Source organism: Camellia sinensis, chromosome 8 (genome assembly GCF_055761805.1).
Source record: "Camellia sinensis isolate YWXY chromosome 8, ASM5576180v1, whole genome shotgun sequence".
In the NCBI taxonomy this organism is placed as follows: Eukaryota; Viridiplantae; Streptophyta; class Magnoliopsida; order Ericales; family Theaceae; genus Camellia; species Camellia sinensis.
Window position 1 is genome coordinate 199711745 of NC_138968.1, and position 16744 is coordinate 199728488.

Consider the following 16744-nt stretch of genomic DNA (forward strand, 5'->3'; position numbering starts at 1 on the left):
TAAATAAAATACATTCATTAAAACATATATTTTTCTATTAATATTATTTGTAAAATATTAATTATACATGTGTGTTTGAAAGAAATTAATTTAAATACAATTAATGTTATATATTTCTTACATGGGATTAGGGACGTGCTGTCACAGCACAGTGCTGTGACAGACACGGGGTTGTAATATTTGTGATTTGTTTTGTAGTTCAGTTATTATATTTTAGAACTAGCGTATGCCCGTGCCTAAAGGCACGGCGTAAATAATGTTCGATGTAAATAATGTTGGGATTAAAATGTAATTATAATTTCTACATATAATGTTAATTAATTAATTAATTTAATGCATCCTCAACATTTAATTAATCATGAGGAACATGAATATATTAGAAACAGTGTATGCTGCCACCACACATAAGCCAATTTTGTTTGAATAATTGTAGGTATCATTAAAATTTAAGAAAAATTAACCACAAAAAAAAAAAAAAAAACTTAAAATTTAATACTTGTAACAAAATAAACTATTGAGTTTTTAATTTTATAAATTTAAATATTAAATTTCTGATTTATTTTCAATCTAAACTATTTGCATGTTTTCAATCTAAACAATCCGAGATCTTTTACGTATTTTACTAAATAATAAATAATAAATAATAAATAAATACCATTAACAATCCAAGCAATTTGTCGCTAGGAAGTAGCCATCACTCCTTTGCGGGGTCTGTCTTTCACATATTTTTTTTGCATTCTTATTGAAAAAAATAATAATATATCAACACATTTTGCATTCCTATTGAAAAATAAATAAATAATATATCAACACAATTTGAATAGCACATAAAATAAATAAAGATGTGATAGTGGCCAAGCATTTGAATGCGCAACACAATTAAGAAAACCGACCACTATCTCTTTTCTTACTCTGTTTCTTTTCAATTTCTTCACCATGTCTTCAACAGGGATAAAGAAATAGTCCATGAATCATGAGTGAAAATTTAAATTGGGTTATAGAAATAAAATAAAATGAAACAAAAATAATGACCCATGAGAGACATGCGAGTTGAAGAAAAAAAAATAAAAAAGCAAATGTTGAGACCCAAACCAATGTCAACAGCTCCCACAAACCAATGTCAAGACCCTCGCCTGACAACACAAAAAAGAAAAACAAATATATATATCAGTTTAAGGTTTAGAAACACTAACCCAAATACATAACATAACTTAACACCAACCCATATAAATTGAAAGATGCATAAATAAAAAAATGAAAAAAGAAACAGAACACAAAAAAAGAAAGAGAAATCCAAATACATATCAGTTTAAGGTTTAAAAACACAAATCCAACACAAACACATCAGTTTAAGATTTAGAAAAACAAATACAAATCCAAATCTTAGAAACACAAACCCAAATTGATGGGTCTCTTTTGCTTTGATTGAAAAGAAACATAATGATTGAAAAGATGAAATTTATTTATTCATTTATTTTGATATTTTCAAACTTTCCATTATTTTTGTTTTTGAAAACAACAAAAACATCGAAATTGAAAATGATATCACACTCCTTAAATCACAATATGTTAGAGTTCTAACTTATTTTGTTAATCGCCTTTCCCCCCAATAGTTATTTTGTTAATGAATATCCCATTCGAGTTTTCAAGAACAACAGACGCGATGAAGTTGGCTTCCCAACACAACCAATGCAACTAATGGCAACTATATGGGACGGAGATAGTTGGGCCACGAATGGTGGAAAAACTAAAATCATTTGGGCTCATGCACCATTTATAAGTCACTTCCGGGGCTTTGCCATTGACGGATGCCCCTATGACAGCTCTCACAGAAAATCATGCAATTCTTCCAAGTTCTGGTGGAATGGAAAGAATTACTGGCAACTGTCTCCTGACCAAGAAAGAAAACATCAAGTCATAAAGCACAATTATATGTACTATGATTACTGCAATGACAGAACTAAACACCCAACATATCCCCCAGAATGCCCACAGTGATAACAGCCCTTTATTTTCTTATTACATAATCATCTAATGATAAGTGCAGTTTAAAACTATTGAATTCACAATATAATATCATGCTTAATCACTTTCTACTTCTACTAATTCTCAACCTTCTCTCGAACCTAATACATTTTTCAGGACAACTATTCGGGCCTGTCTTTCTAGTACATATATATACATCAATCTCTAAAATTATATACAAACATCCATATATGTCATTTCAAGTATAGGAACATGTAAATATAAGGGAGGGATGAAACTTCAAATCGGATTCAACTTTGGAAAGGTCAAGAATTTCATTTATAAGTTGAAGAACTAAATCTCCTAAAGATAACTTGACACTCAATAATTGTCTTTGCTCCTTGTCAAGGTTTGTGGTGGAAAGAATCTCAGCCATGCTTACAACTCCTGATAGTGGAGATCTTATCTCATGAGACATGGTTGCCAGCATTTGTTTTGCTCGCATTGTTTCCTCTGCAAGAAGAATCCATTGGTAAAAAGTGAATACCCTTTTCCTTCTAATGCTTATTCAAACCCACCAAGAATAAATCAAAGAGATAAACCTGTTATATGAATTGTTTTGTTTAGCTCTGTCTCCTTGGCACATATTGTATTTTTTGTTGTCATATAGTTTAAAGACCTATAAAACTCCTAAATTTTTTCTTTTTTTAGGGAAAAAAAAAAGGGGCATCGTGACATTGAAAGAATCATATAAAATCATTGAACATAGATGTCTCAGCATTAGAAGAATTCTGTACCATTTAAATGATTAAAATCATTAAAAAGAAGTCCATGTGTAATCATATGCACCCTGCTTTAAGGCCAGATGCTAACAAAAAGTACTGATAACCTAAATAAAGAGTGCTCAGACAACTTGTCATCTTCCTTTACTTGCCTTATATTCTGAGTTAATTTGGTTAAAGTCTCGGGTGAGCTTAAGCCCTCTGGATGATCTTCCACAGAATCTTCCTCTTTCTTAACAGGCTTTTCAGTGGGAAAACTGGAACTTCGTACAGAAGATGCCTTTCTTGCAATAGCTTTTGACCTTCTTCCTGTCATGGCAGTCTGTGTTGATACTCTGGGAGTGCAGACTACCAATGATGAGAGTGATCTCTCCTTCTCACAGGTAATGTAACAGAAGCTGTAACTTCTGGTGCCTTCACCTTTCTTCTTTTGAAAGGAAAGATATTGATTCTTACATCTTGCAAGTTGTGGTCTGGCCTGATAACCAAAAATCAATGGACATGCTTTACAACAGAGTTCCATGTATTTCTAGATGTATGGTATACGTGCAATAATTTATGTGCATTTATGCAAAAGGAGCAAAAATCCCAATGTGGTGTATAAACAAATTTGAGAGATAAACTAAGGAATATATGTAACCACATGCCATGGGTAGATTTTCAAATCAACATACTATAGAGGGAGATAGATTGCGGAGTGTAGCAATGACTGAAGGCCGCAAACATGCATGCACATGAGCAAGCGTATAAGGGCAGGCTGCATGAGCATGGGACAATTTTCTTGAAGTTTTACACAGAGTGCTAGATTGATGTCGCATGGTAGAGTACATTGGAAAAAGGTAATAAAAGAAATTATGAAATAGCAAAAACTGAAATCAATATTATTCTCAACATCAAAGGTGCTTCTCAATAACAATAAGCCTAATATTTATAAGCCAACCTGAGACATGGATGTTCAACGAATCGTGACATTGAAAGAATCATAACATAGGTCAAACCAAAACATTGAACATAAAAATTCAATACGAAGAAAAGCTAATAAGATTTTCTTTTCGAAATGGTAATCACAAATCAATTTATAATATTAGGTAGTGTTGAATTTAATGTTGAAGACCACCATGGCACTATGCAGACTGCTGAATCTTGTAAATGAACTCACCTGATCAGTTACATCCATACCCATGTAATTCACACCAATAGTATCCCCTGCGTTGCTGAATACAGGTTCAACATATATCAAAAATGTCTTTGACCCAAATAGTTCTGTCTCAAAAGTAATTTCCCTTTTTGCAGGTACTCCTCGTTCAGAAACTTCTGTTTTGAAGTCTAGAGATTCCTTTACACCAGCACCAGCACCAGTGAATAATCAGTGAATAATCAGTTTTGAAGTCTCCACATCCGTTTTTCCTATAATGTCCTGAAAAATCAGTGAATTTGAGGAATGCATGTGCCAAATTCTGCAAACATTGCTTTACAGAAATTACATGAATTACAAAAGTGAACAAATCAAAAAGAAAAGAAAAATGCATATTGTCAGGTTTCACACCAGCACTGAAATAAAGGATGCAAATTGTAGCAGAAAATAAAACCTCAAATAAGAAAATCACTGGCAGTCAAATTACCTCCTCGTGCAAACTCGGAAAATGATTATAGATGAAACGATACCGCAACTCTTTATCCTGAAAGAAATGAAAATGAACGCTAAGATATCGATGATGACTTTTCAAGAAACTTATTGTAGATGATAAGAAATGAAGAGATGATTTACGGTTTCTCTGCGATAGAGGACGGAGGTGCCGTAGTGGGTTGAGATCTAATATGGAGAAGAGATGAAGAGTTGTTGTCGGTGGAGATCGGAGGCGACGCGACGGTGGAGACGACGTGATGGTGGAAGTAGAGCGGCAATGGAGAGGAGGGAGAGGAAGAGAGAGATCTCTGAGGACAGAGTTTGAGACCTGAGAAGTTGGAGAGTGAGAGAGAGAGAGAAGTGTGCAAATAATGTTTGGAGTGGGTGGAACACAGGAGAGAGAGGGGATTGTTTTGGGCAGGAATTGAAAACAACACATCAAGGGGCTGTTGAAAACAACACATCTCAACCCTCAATGGTTAAAAACAACACATCTCAGTTGTTGAATTGAAATGTATCTCTGATACATTTTCACACAAATTCAAAATCCCTTCTCCCTTATTCAAAATCCCTTCTCACACATAAGAGATTCCCAAAACTACTGTAATTGTTTTGTAAGATACATCCCTTTTCTAATCATTGATAAAAGTGAAAGTATACAGAAAAAGATTTCAACTGTTGAAGCAATAATGGATTTAACAATTATAATAGACCTCATCAGTCAAACAATAAGGTATAATAGACCCTAAAAATATATTTATATATATGTATATAGATCAAATAAAATCAAATAATAATAAAATCCCTTCCATAATATAAGGAGTTAATTCCCAAAACTAACCAACAATACAAAGTAAATGAAATAAAGAACATTGGTAGGTGTCCTGGTGGTGTGAAATCAATAATCTTCTGAACTTTTCAGTGTTTAAATAAACATCTAAAATTTTTTCATATATAAAATTGTAGAAAGCCTACTGTTTTGAGCATTCCCTTTAAGTGAATAAATCTTCCCTCTGCAGAGATGAACCTTGAGACCAGTCTCAAAATGAAAAGCTCAAAAAGTACTGTTTTTCCACTTCCAGTTGGTGCTGAAATGACCATATTTACATCGGATTGGAAACAGGCAGAAAAGCATTCACTCTACAGCGAGTTAAAGCACCTGTACAACAAATACAAATGCAGAAACAATACCAATTACACCATGTATAACAACAAAACAATATTTTAGGCATTGTGGTACAAATGCAGAAACAATACCAATTACACAATGTATAGCAACAGAACAATATTATTGTAGAAAGCCTACTATTTTGAGCATCCCCTTTAAGTGAATAAATCTTCCCTCTACAGAGATGAACCTTAACAACAGTCTCAAAATGCAAAGCTCAAAATGTATTGTTTTTCCACTTCCAGTTGGTGCTGAAATGACCATATTTACATCATTCTATTTAATCAAAAACAGAACCAGCCTACTAACCCCAATCTATCAGACATCTAGATTTTTAAATTTTGCTTTTAAAATCCCTGTTTCTTTACCAAGAAAATGGCTTAGGCAAACAACCATTGTTGAGCTTTGGTGACCCACCATGAAACAAACTCCAAAATATAATTAGGCTCCTTATTAGAACATCATCATACCAAAAGGTTAAGGAAGAAACTGCAATGCCTTTAACCCACCCTAATTCAACCCAATAATCACCAATTGACCAAAAATTCAAGCCGTAAAAACAAAACCCAGAAAAATCTAACAAATAGAACCAAAGAACTGAAGAACTAAAGTACCTCTGTTTTGGGGTTTGAATTGCAGCAAGGGAAACACAAAAACACACACAGCCACAAAAAACAAAAAACAAAAAAACAGAGAGAGGAAGAAACTGCGATTTTAATTCCAAATTCAGAAAATAGAATAGGTCATTTAAGATAATAAAGAACATTACCAACAAATTTACACTATTAGTTTAATAGTGAAAAAAACTATAAAACTATAAAACAAAAAGAAGAAGAAGAAGCATTCTAGGGTAAACTGTGTTCACATGGTTTTGCTTATAAACTGTGTTCTTGAATTTCCTCACTTCTTCCCATATATGCCCTTTTAAAAGAGAAAACAGATTATTATAAAACAAAAGAAGAAGATGAAGCATTCCAGAGAAGTTATGGATGACATGTAAACTGTGCTCACATGGTTTTGCTTATAAACTATGTTCTTGAATTCCCTCACTTCTTCCCATATATGCCCTTTTAAAAGAGAAAATTGATTACTACTTACTTAGGAATTCAAAATTTAAACAGAAGCAAATAAACAAATTAATTGGCAATAACCCTCAATTAATGGGCCCTTGAACCCCACTAAAAAACTTCATAGTAAAACTATAATTTGTGTGTGTTGCTAAAGTAGAACAATAACCCTCAATTTGTGTATATATAGAAAGTAATCAGTAATAGATATATTGTAAATTCTTAAATGAGATCAATAATCTTAACACTTATGCATCTGTTGCTAAAGTAGTTCACCCTACGTTTATTTGCAGGGATTGGAAGGACATAGACTGTGCAGACTGGGACAGCCTTCAATAATCCGATGAAACCTCGTACAGGGCAGGAAGCCAGCTTGATTCGGGATGATGTCACAGTTTCTGTACATGGGTTTTTACCGAGGAAGCATAAGAAAGAGTGTAGACTTTCATTAGCCCAGAGTAGTTGTCTGAAACTTAAATAGACATTAATGTACATTGTATTTTCTAAAGAAATCATGTATTTTGCAAGGTTCTTTTTTAATTTAAATATATAAGAACCTCAGCAGTGGATGGTCAAATGTAGTATGTAGATCCGTGTTGTAGGTTATATACATACATGCTTTACCTTACTTTACTTTCTATGATTTATTTGCTTTGCTTTGCTCTAAAATTTAACTCGTGTGGTTAAGATTTATTTGCATAGGCACTTTCAAGTTGTGTTTGGGATCTTGCATTTGTGCAGTGAAAAGAGAAGGGAAAGAATTTGTGTGTGTGTGTGTGTGTGTGTGTGTGTGTGTGTATTTTTTTCTTTTTTATAAATTTTAAAACCACCCTCTATTTCATTTGCAAGTTCTTTATTGTTTTTTGTTCACAAATCAAATTTCCCAAGTTCTCTGTAAATGTGTAGATCAAATACAATCCCCTTGGGTTTTTGATGGCTGGTTCTTATTCTAAAAGATACAAATTTTATAGAAGGAACTTCCTATTGAAATTTGGTTTGTAAGGGAAGGAGGTCAAGAGCTTTATGAAACCACCTGAAATGGAAAGAAGTCATCGAACTACCTGAAATTGCAACCACCAAACAATGCTGAAAAACCATGAAAGGGTCTGTCAAATTAGAAACCTGTGACAGAACCAAAAAAAATAACCAAAACAGAACCCTAAAATAACAAAACATCTATCAAAAACATCTAAATTTTTAACAAAATAGAACCAGCAAAAACACAAATTAATTGACAATAACCCTCAATTAATTGGCACTTGAACCCCACTCAAAAACTTCATAGTAAAAGAATCAAATTCCAGAAAATGTAAACCAATTATATTTTCTAGAGAGCCAAAAACAAATAGAGATAGAGAGAAAGGGGGGGAAAAAAATAAAAATCATGAAACCACCTGAAATAGAAAGAAGTCAGCGAACTACCTGAAATTGTAACCACCAAACAATGCTGAAAAACCATGAAAGGGTCTGTAAAATTAGAAACCTGTGACAAAAAAAAAAAAAAAAAAAAAAAAACAGAACCCTAAACTAACAAAACATCTATCAAAAATATCTAGATTTTAAGAAAACAAAACCAACAAAGAAACAAATTAATTGACAAAAACCCCCACTCAAAAACTTCATAGTAAAACAATCCAATTCTAGAAAATGTAAACAAATTACATTTTCTGGAGAGCCAAAAACAAATAGGGATAGAGAGAAAGGGGGGGAGCAAAAATCATGAAACCGCCTGAAATTGAAAGAAGTCAGGAACTACCTGAAATTGCAACCACCAAACAATGCTGAAAAACCATGAAAGGAACTATCAAATTAGAAACCTGTGACAGAACAAAAAAAAAAAAAAAAAAAAAAAAAAAAAAAAAAAAAACAACAACAAAATATAACCCTAAAAACATCTAGATTTTTAACAAAACAGATCCAGCAAAGAAACAAATTAATTGGGAATAACCCTCAATTAATTGGCACTTGAACCCCACTCAAAAGAATTTCAACCATTTGAAGCACCTATATTGAAAATTGTGTTTAAAGGACTGAACCTGTGGAATTTACCAGTGGAAGTTCTTCCAACAATAATCTAGATCTATATGTGTTTGAAAGGTGATGCTAGGAGGTGAAATTGATTCAAGTAGTAGTCTAGTAGACATTTGAAAACTTTTGCCCAAAACAATGCCTAGAACTTCTCAGAAGATTTGAAAGCAAATTAAGATTATGATGGTGGTCCTGTAAGTTGCAAGGGACATTGGCAAAGTAAGGATGGGCCAACCGACAACTTGAATCTGGGGTATCCAGTTGTTTTCAGTTTCCTGCATGCTTATGCCATGGCAGGTTTGAATTCACAGTAATAGTGACTTGTGAGGATAAGAATTTGTAGGTAATAGTGATTTTGCTTGATGTTTTGAGTTGTGTTCTAGAGCTAAAACACCAGAGATAAATGGAAATGGTGAAACGTTCTTAATTATATTGCATTAATTACTGGAAAAGTGGAAATGGTGAAACGTTCTAAAACACCAAGTGGTACTTTTGGAAAAGTTGTCATTTAGCATTAATTACTGGATTTACCCCACTACATAAATTTCTTAATTATATTGCATTGGTGTTCCAGGAATCAAGTGCCCAGTTAGCAATGGGAGCAGCCTTTGGAATTGAGCCACCAAAGGAGAAGGTCCTTCCCCTCCGAAAAATATAAAATTATGTCTAATACCATTCAGATGTAAGATAGAACATTACTGTTGCCAACACAATAAGGAAATTAAAATGACAATGACAATGGTTAACCAAAAGCTCATAACTAAAGAGAAGCAGAATTCAAAAGCTCATAACTAAACCAATAATTTCTGCCATAGTTCTAAACAATAAACCATGAACCACAAAATAGGCAACCACCAACAAACATCGATTTACTTGAAGCATAGAGAAGCATAGAGAGAGAGAGAGAGAGAGAGGGAGAGAGGTACCAGAGAGCTCCCATGGGGGTTCGAAGCAGAGAGAGAAAGAGAAGATGGCGGCGTCAATGTAGAATTCGAGGAAGTTGATGATGATGACGGTGGCTATGGTGGTGGAAACCCTAGCCTCCGGTGACCCAAACAGAGAGGGAGAGAGAGATAAAGAGGGAATGAGGAGACGTGGGTAGATGGGAAGTTTAAGGAAGAGAAGGGTTTGGGCGGGAAGTAAATAGATCAGAATCGTTGATATATATTGACGATTGATCTGAACCATTCAAACAAAATGTATCTCACATACATTTTATACATTTTCAAAATCCCTCTTGCCTTATTATATAGATATTTTTTAAAATGAAACATTTATGTGACAAACATCAATTGATAGCTGGGCAAATTATGACCGTAGTTATCATATTTGATTATTATGTCATTTTAGTTTATATAATTTTAATTTATTTGATTTTGATTTTGAATTTATGACTTTATCTCAATTTAGTTTAGTGATTACAACTGTTAATATTTATTTTTTTTATGAAAAATATGTACATAAGTGTCATGCGTTGTATTTTTAAGGGCAAAATTATAAATTTAGCCAACTCAGTAAATTAACCTCAACAAATTTAGTAATAATTTTTCTTAAAAAATACTAATGATATTATGAATTAGACCAAATTGATGCAGAATTTGAAATTAAGGGTCAATCAAATCAATTGAAAGCCTAAGACCAAAATGATCCAAGGGGTAATGTGATTTACCCTTGATAAATATGTTTTAATTAACAATTTTCATAATTTTATTGTTATATACAAAAGTAAATAAGAATTTCACTTTTTTCTGTTAATTTTGTTAAATACATTTTTTTGTCAACTGAGTATTTATAATTTCTAAAACCATACATATATATTTTAAACAAATCTCCGTAAGTATATTTATTAATTGACTCAAAATAGTATTTTATTTATTTTTTTAAGTAAAAGTAAGATACAAAAATATATCAAAAATATTACAGAACTACAAAAAGGTTGCTGGCACCAAAACGACCCTGTGTCTGTCACAGCACGCCCCCCTAATCCCTTCCTACACATTAATAAGGAAGCATGGTGACAAAGTAGAAATTCATGTTTTTTAGAGTTTAAGAGCATCTCCAATGCACTAGACATATAATACTTGTTAGTTAAAATGCCTAGTATGATTCATTTTTTTCAATTCCAATGCACTAGGCATATGATTAGGCATTTTGGCTCAACTCATATTCACTAGCTACATGTAGCTAGCCTTCAATGCTAGGCAAAATGTATTCAATCATTAGGATCATTTCCCTCCATCTTTGTTGTTGACATGGCATTCTATAAAATTAATAGTATTTGGATAAATAGCTAAAATAAAGAGCATGGTTGGAGTAAAAACATAAAACAGTTGATAGGCAAAATAAAATATATACTTTATAGTAATATTTAGATAGGCAAAATGCCTACCACCGTTGGAGATGCTCTAAGGTGTTGGGTTCAAATTCCTTTAGCATCAATTTTTTTAATATTGGACCAAATATAGCAAATCGGACTGGACCGACCGGTTTAGCAGTTTAACCACGGTTCCCATAGGTTTTGCGTAAAATAACTTGAGGGATTAAGTTAGAGGGTATATCCAAATCAGACCATGGATTGATCGAATTGGGTGGTCCGGTCCGATTTTTAAAACATTGATGGTAATGTTAATTTTATAAAAAAAAATTATTTTATTGGTATTTTATATTAAAATAAAAAAATAATAATAAGTTACGTCATTTTGAACAAAAATTTTTGTTAATTTTCAGTTTATCATTACTCTTAGCATATATGGCTAACAGCATTCTATGATTAGCTAGCGACTCATTTCTATGCCACATATATTGTGTATTGTATAAAGCTTCGTTCGATACCAAGCATTTTAATGCTAAATTTTTAATTTTCATCAAACAATCGGTTGACGGGAAGGATGTCCGGACAGTCGTCCGATCTAATGTAAATTTTCTTCAAATTTTTTCCAATCCAGTTGTCCACCCGATTATTTGACCGGTCGTCCACCAATGCTCACTTACAAGATTTGATGAAAAAGTTAAACGCTCCTGGATTTGATGAAAAAAGTAGGATTCCTTTCATTTAATACCAATTTAGTAAAACGGTTAGAACACCGTTTTTATCAAATTTTCATCAATTTTAAATTTGATAAAAAAAAAATTTGAGTTTAAGTTGGAGATCGTCTAACTGTCTTTCATTTATGTGTGTAACTTTCTGATATATAGATACATTTAAATGAATAAATGAACAAATTTAAATTTGAAAACTTGAAAAAAAATAAACTTTGTAACAGGTGAATTTATCCAACCTGGATTCAAGAGTTTTATACTAGAGCTACTTTCGTCTCTTGATGGGGAGGGGGGGCTTTGAGTAGAAAGCAAGCAAAACCAAAAGGATCAAAAAACTACACTTTAACATGTTTTTTTCCAACTTCAAGCTAAGCATATATGCCCACCATCAACACCAACACAACTTAACTTACAACAAATTAATTACAGAAAACAAAAGATAATACATAGTAGGCTATTTGGAATGATTTAAATATGTGCATATTTTGATTTTTTTATAAAAAGATTTACAAAAAATAAAAAAGTAATGTGATCCAAATAAATGCATTTATTTAGGAGATGCCAAGTGAATCTAGATCTTTTAGACTGAATTTTGTTAGAGTAATTTTTTTAATGGCTATAATTTAATTCTACCAAAGTTACTAAGTTGAGGATACAATAATATTATTTTACTCTAAGATTATTTTATCAAAAATCACTCTAAATGATTTGGACTCATAGAGTGATCTTTACAAAAAAAATTTAAAGACACACCATCTCTCTCTCTCTCTCTCTCTCTTACAGACCTTTTTTTTTCTTTTTTATTACATTTCTTCAGTCGCACATCTTCAAATCAAAGCGGCAAGCATTGTGAGACAGTGCAAAAGTTAGTTGCCAAAGAATCATCTTTTTTCTTTTATTTTTTATTTATTTTTTCATGGCCAACATCCTTATTCCAATTTGCTAGCTAGCTATATAGCTACTTTAGCTTTGCTCATTCTAATCCAACCCCAGCTCTTTTTCTACCTCTCTCTCTATATATATATATGCAAAGGCCATTCATTCATGCTGGCTTTGTGGTTCTTAAGAATGTTGTCATGTATGTGCCGGATCAGCAGAAACGGCTTTAATTTCTTTTCAAAGTAATAATATACAGGCTTCTAGTGGGCGGTAATATTACACTAGCTAGCAAGCTTAGTTCTGTAATTAATATTTGGGAGCTACCTAAGCTAAGTTAGCCAAGCCCCAGCCCTAATGGAGAAAACATGCAGAGTTGTCCTGAAAATTCGGGTCCTTGTTTTAGCTGTCCATTTATCTGTTGCTGCTCTTTCCTTCACCCACTCTGGTAATTTCGTTTTGCTTTGTTTCCTCCCTGTCTCTCTCCATCTGTGACTGTTGACTAGCAACCTAGCTACTAGCTAGTACTGCACATTGCAACATCACTTGCATTTTCAGCAACTGCTCAATGATTCTAATATTCATCAAACTGACTGCTCAATAATAATGTTGCATATTTTATTTTCTTTAATTTTAAGCTTAATCTTGTAGTATATACTGTAGACTTCTTTAATTGGCTGTCTTGCTCTTACATGTGCAGTACTACTACATGTACAATTATCTGCTTAATCTTAACTTGTGTTGATCTGCTACGAGGAATGATGCTATGCTACTAGTCATTATCTCACTTCAGTTTAGCTGCATATAGTCCAAATTAAATTAAATTAATAACAGTATATATCTTATTCAAACACAGCATTCAAGTCCAAATTTCATCAGAATCATTATCTTGTGTGTTGCTGAGCAGATGCAAGAAGATCAATGCACATAGTAGGAGAAGGAGGTGCCAGACATCCAGCAAGAGTAAGAGTAAGAGAAAGAGAAAGAGAAAGAGGGTCATCATTAATCAACAAAGCGACAAACGAAATACAAGTATCAAAGCACTTGGAGTTTGACATTGGTCCCCAATTGGATGCCTCTAACACCGTACCCTACGGTGTCAGTTCACCATTCTCTTTGCCACCTTACGATTCTCTTCCTCCAGTTCCCCTGCCTGATTATGCCCCTCCCTTTTGTGTCTATCCACCCTTTACCCCTCAACCTCCTTCCACAACCATTCCCACGTTTCCACCACCACCCACCACTGCCGGAGGAGGAGGTGGTGGTGGACCCACACCCACACCCACACCGTCATTCCCACTACCACCTCCTTCCTCTTCCACACCATTCCAAAGCCCGCCTCCAGGCCCAGCAGCCGGTGGAGGCGGCGGCATTATCCCAACCCCACCACAATCCATTCCATCCCCAAATGGGCCCAATCCACCAGAAATTGTTCCCAGACCTCCGAGTCCGCCCACCATTGTCCCAGGACCAACAGTACCGGTGTTGAGCCCACCTTACAATTTTCAGCCCAGCCCCCCTTTCAATAATAATGGGCCACCATCGCCATCGATATTTGTGCCGACCCCGCCGGTGTTTCAGCCGCCGGTAGTGTTTCCACCGCCTGCGGTGCCGCCACCTCCGAAGAAGGCCCCATTTTCAGCACTGTGGTGCGTGGCAAAGCCAACAGTGCCAGACCCGATCATCCAAGAGGCTATGAACTACGCATGTGGGTCAGGAGCTAACTGCGATTCGGTCTTGCCCAATGGCTCATGCTTTCAGCCAGACACATTGCTTTCGCACGCTTCTTATGCATTCAATAGTTTCTGGCAAAGAACCAAGGTCGCCGGAGGCACCTGTGACTTTGGAGGCACTGCCATTCTCGTCACTGTGGATCCAAGTCAGTTGTCTCTTTTGATGTCTCTTTTATCTCCTCTATTTCTATATTTTTACTGTTTGATAATAGATATTATTCATTTTATAAAATTCATTCAAAAAAAGAAAGAAAGTAATACATGCAAAATTAAATCTCATTTTCTCTCTCTTTCTTTCTTTCTTTTTTTTTTTTTTTTTTTTTTTTTTTCACAGGCTATGACGGGTGCCACTTTGAATACTACTAAAAGCATATACAATATTACAGAAGAGGCTCTCTCTCTCTCTCTCTCTTTCTCTCTCGCTCTCTCTCAATAAAAATAATAAGATATATAGTCCACATAAGGGGATTCAACTAATCAACATGTACGAAGAGATTGTCTACAGCACTCCAATCCTTTTTCGTTCAAATGCAAATTTTGTAACTAAATATAGATTTTGTTTAGGGGATCACATACATTATCAATGTTTAAATTTAGATTTTTGGGAGTGTTAGACATTGATTGATGTATTAATGAAATTCTTATTTTCTATTTGTTGGATCATTTTTTTTTTTGGGTACCATATGTATAAATTGATTAATTTGTAATATATTTTAAAACAAATGTATCATTTCATTAATAAAGATGGAAATAGGGCATGATAGAAATTAGTGAGACTCAATAATAATTTTGAAAAATATTTGCATCGTACGTATACAACAAAAGAATTGAAAATATCACAACCTCAATTACTCTATTCCATCCTTGATTATGTAATGCCCCCTTTCCAATTTGATAAGTTCTAAGTATACTGTGAGGTCATAAAATTCAATTAAATTGGTTGTTGAAAAGTTTCAATAAAACTCAGTCCGTAGATTTCTACTAGAAGACCCTCTAATGATGAAGTTAGAGAGAATCTAACAGAAGAAGAATGCCATGGTATTGTAGTGCAAATAATTGGAGATACTTAAGGGGTGGTCTTCTTTAGAGCATCTCCAACGGTAGTAGGCATTTTACCTATCTAAATATTACTATAAAGTATATATTTTATTTTGCCTATCAACTGTTTTATGTTTTTACTCCAACCATCCTCTTTATTTTACCTGTTTATCTAAATACTATTAATTTTATAGAATGCCACGTCAACAACAAAGATGGAGGGAAATGATCCTAATGATTGAATACATTTTGCCTAGCGTTGAAGGCTAGCTACATGTAGCTAGTGAATATTGTTAGGTCCCTGTGTTGTCAAATCCGGAGACAAAATCTTGTGTTGATTCAAAACTATGTTTTTCTGTTTTTGTACTGTCCGCTCGAGCGGAGACTATTGAGCTCGAGCGCAGATTAGCAGGTCACAGTAGTTTGACAGGGCAAGCACAGATTCTGGTGGGCGTGATTTGACGCTCGAGCGGAAACTCCTACGCTCGAGCGCATCTCTGTTTCTTCATATGCAGTTTTTGTTCAGTCCGCTCGAGCGGGCTATGTTGAGCTCGAGCGGAGATCGCGATTCAGATTCCTATTTAAAGCTGCTAACGTTGTTTTGTTTGGGACGTGTTTTCTAGATCTGATCAAAACAAACTAGGGTTGTGTTTAAAGTCTTCTTGGGAGTTTTTTTAGAGTTTTTCTTGATGTCTTAAGAAGAGTTCTTCACTCATGATCTAAAATACATACATCAAGGAGTTGGTTTCTTTAAATTCAAGAGAGAGTTCTCTTCGGTGGATTCCGAAGATTCTAGCATATAGTTTCGCAAGGTGTTTGATTCTATATGTGAGTGAGGTTGTGGAATCAACTTCAAGATTGATCAGTTCCGAGATGAAGTCGTGAAAAAGAGTTACAGAAGATTCGAAGACAGATTGACTAAGTTGGGTAATTTGTAAGATATCTTTGTAATCTTTTTACTTCAGTAGTGGATTGATTTATGGCGTTTCGCCCGTGGTTTTTTTAATCACAGTTGGAGGTGTCCAATTGTGGTTTTTTCCACGTAAAAATCCTTTGTGTCGATTTATTATTTAATCTGACAAAACAAACAATCTAAATCACTTTCGTAAGTGCTTGTTGATTTATATTGTGTGTTTTGGATTTTTGGGATTTGGAATATTTTTATCTTGATCTAATCACGAATCACTTAGATTTTCAAATATGAGTTGAGCCAAAATGCCTAATCATATGCCTAGTGCATTAGAATTGAAAAAAGTGAATCACACTAGGCATTTTAACTAACAAGTATTATATGCCTAGTGCATTGGAGATGCTCTTATGTAGTACTAGATATCTTGTTATAATTAAATTGTTCCTCATTTGGATTAACCCATTATTTTAGCCTTGTTTGGTGGCTGTGGAGTTTGGGCACTAATTTACAC

General features: G+C 34.0%; 2 protein-coding genes across 7 annotated transcripts; one reads left to right on the plus strand and one right to left on the minus strand.

Annotated features, from left to right (window-relative positions):
- Positions 1 to 4078: 4078 nt before the first annotated feature.
- Positions 4079 to 9886, minus strand: LOC145797541 (uncharacterized). Of its 6 annotated transcripts, none has more exons than XR_014339099.1 (7): positions 9564 to 9882; positions 8366 to 8390; positions 8032 to 8056; positions 7671 to 7731; positions 6891 to 7007; positions 5350 to 5533; positions 4079 to 4164 (listed from the first exon to the last, which is right to left on the minus strand). XR_014339099.1 is itself a non-coding variant. In XM_082884913.1 (6 exons), exons 1-6 carry the CDS (start codon positions 9823 to 9825, stop codon positions 5478 to 5480), a joined length of 582 nt encoding a protein of 193 aa, XP_082741039.1. In that variant the 5' UTR covers positions 9826 to 9882; the 3' UTR covers positions 5264 to 5477. The 6 variants fall into 6 exon arrangements, 2 of the variants coding, with proteins under 2 accessions (XP_082741039.1, XP_082741040.1); XR_014339097.1 differs by having other exon boundaries at positions 8032 to 8092; XR_014339098.1 differs by lacking the exon at positions 4079 to 4164 and adding an exon at positions 4516 to 4702 and having other exon boundaries at positions 8032 to 8092.
- Positions 9887 to 12638: 2752 nt separating this feature from the next.
- On the plus strand, positions 12639 to 14936 carry LOC114266061 (Carbohydrate-binding X8 domain superfamily protein). The gene is made up of 3 exons (XM_082884915.1): positions 12639 to 13000; positions 13460 to 14431; positions 14620 to 14936. The coding sequence occupies exons 1-3, from the start codon at positions 12910 to 12912 to the stop codon at positions 14649 to 14651; spliced, it is 1095 nt and encodes a 364-aa protein (XP_082741041.1). The 5' UTR covers positions 12639 to 12909; the 3' UTR covers positions 14652 to 14936.
- The last annotated feature ends 1808 nt before the right edge of the window (positions 14937 to 16744 follow it).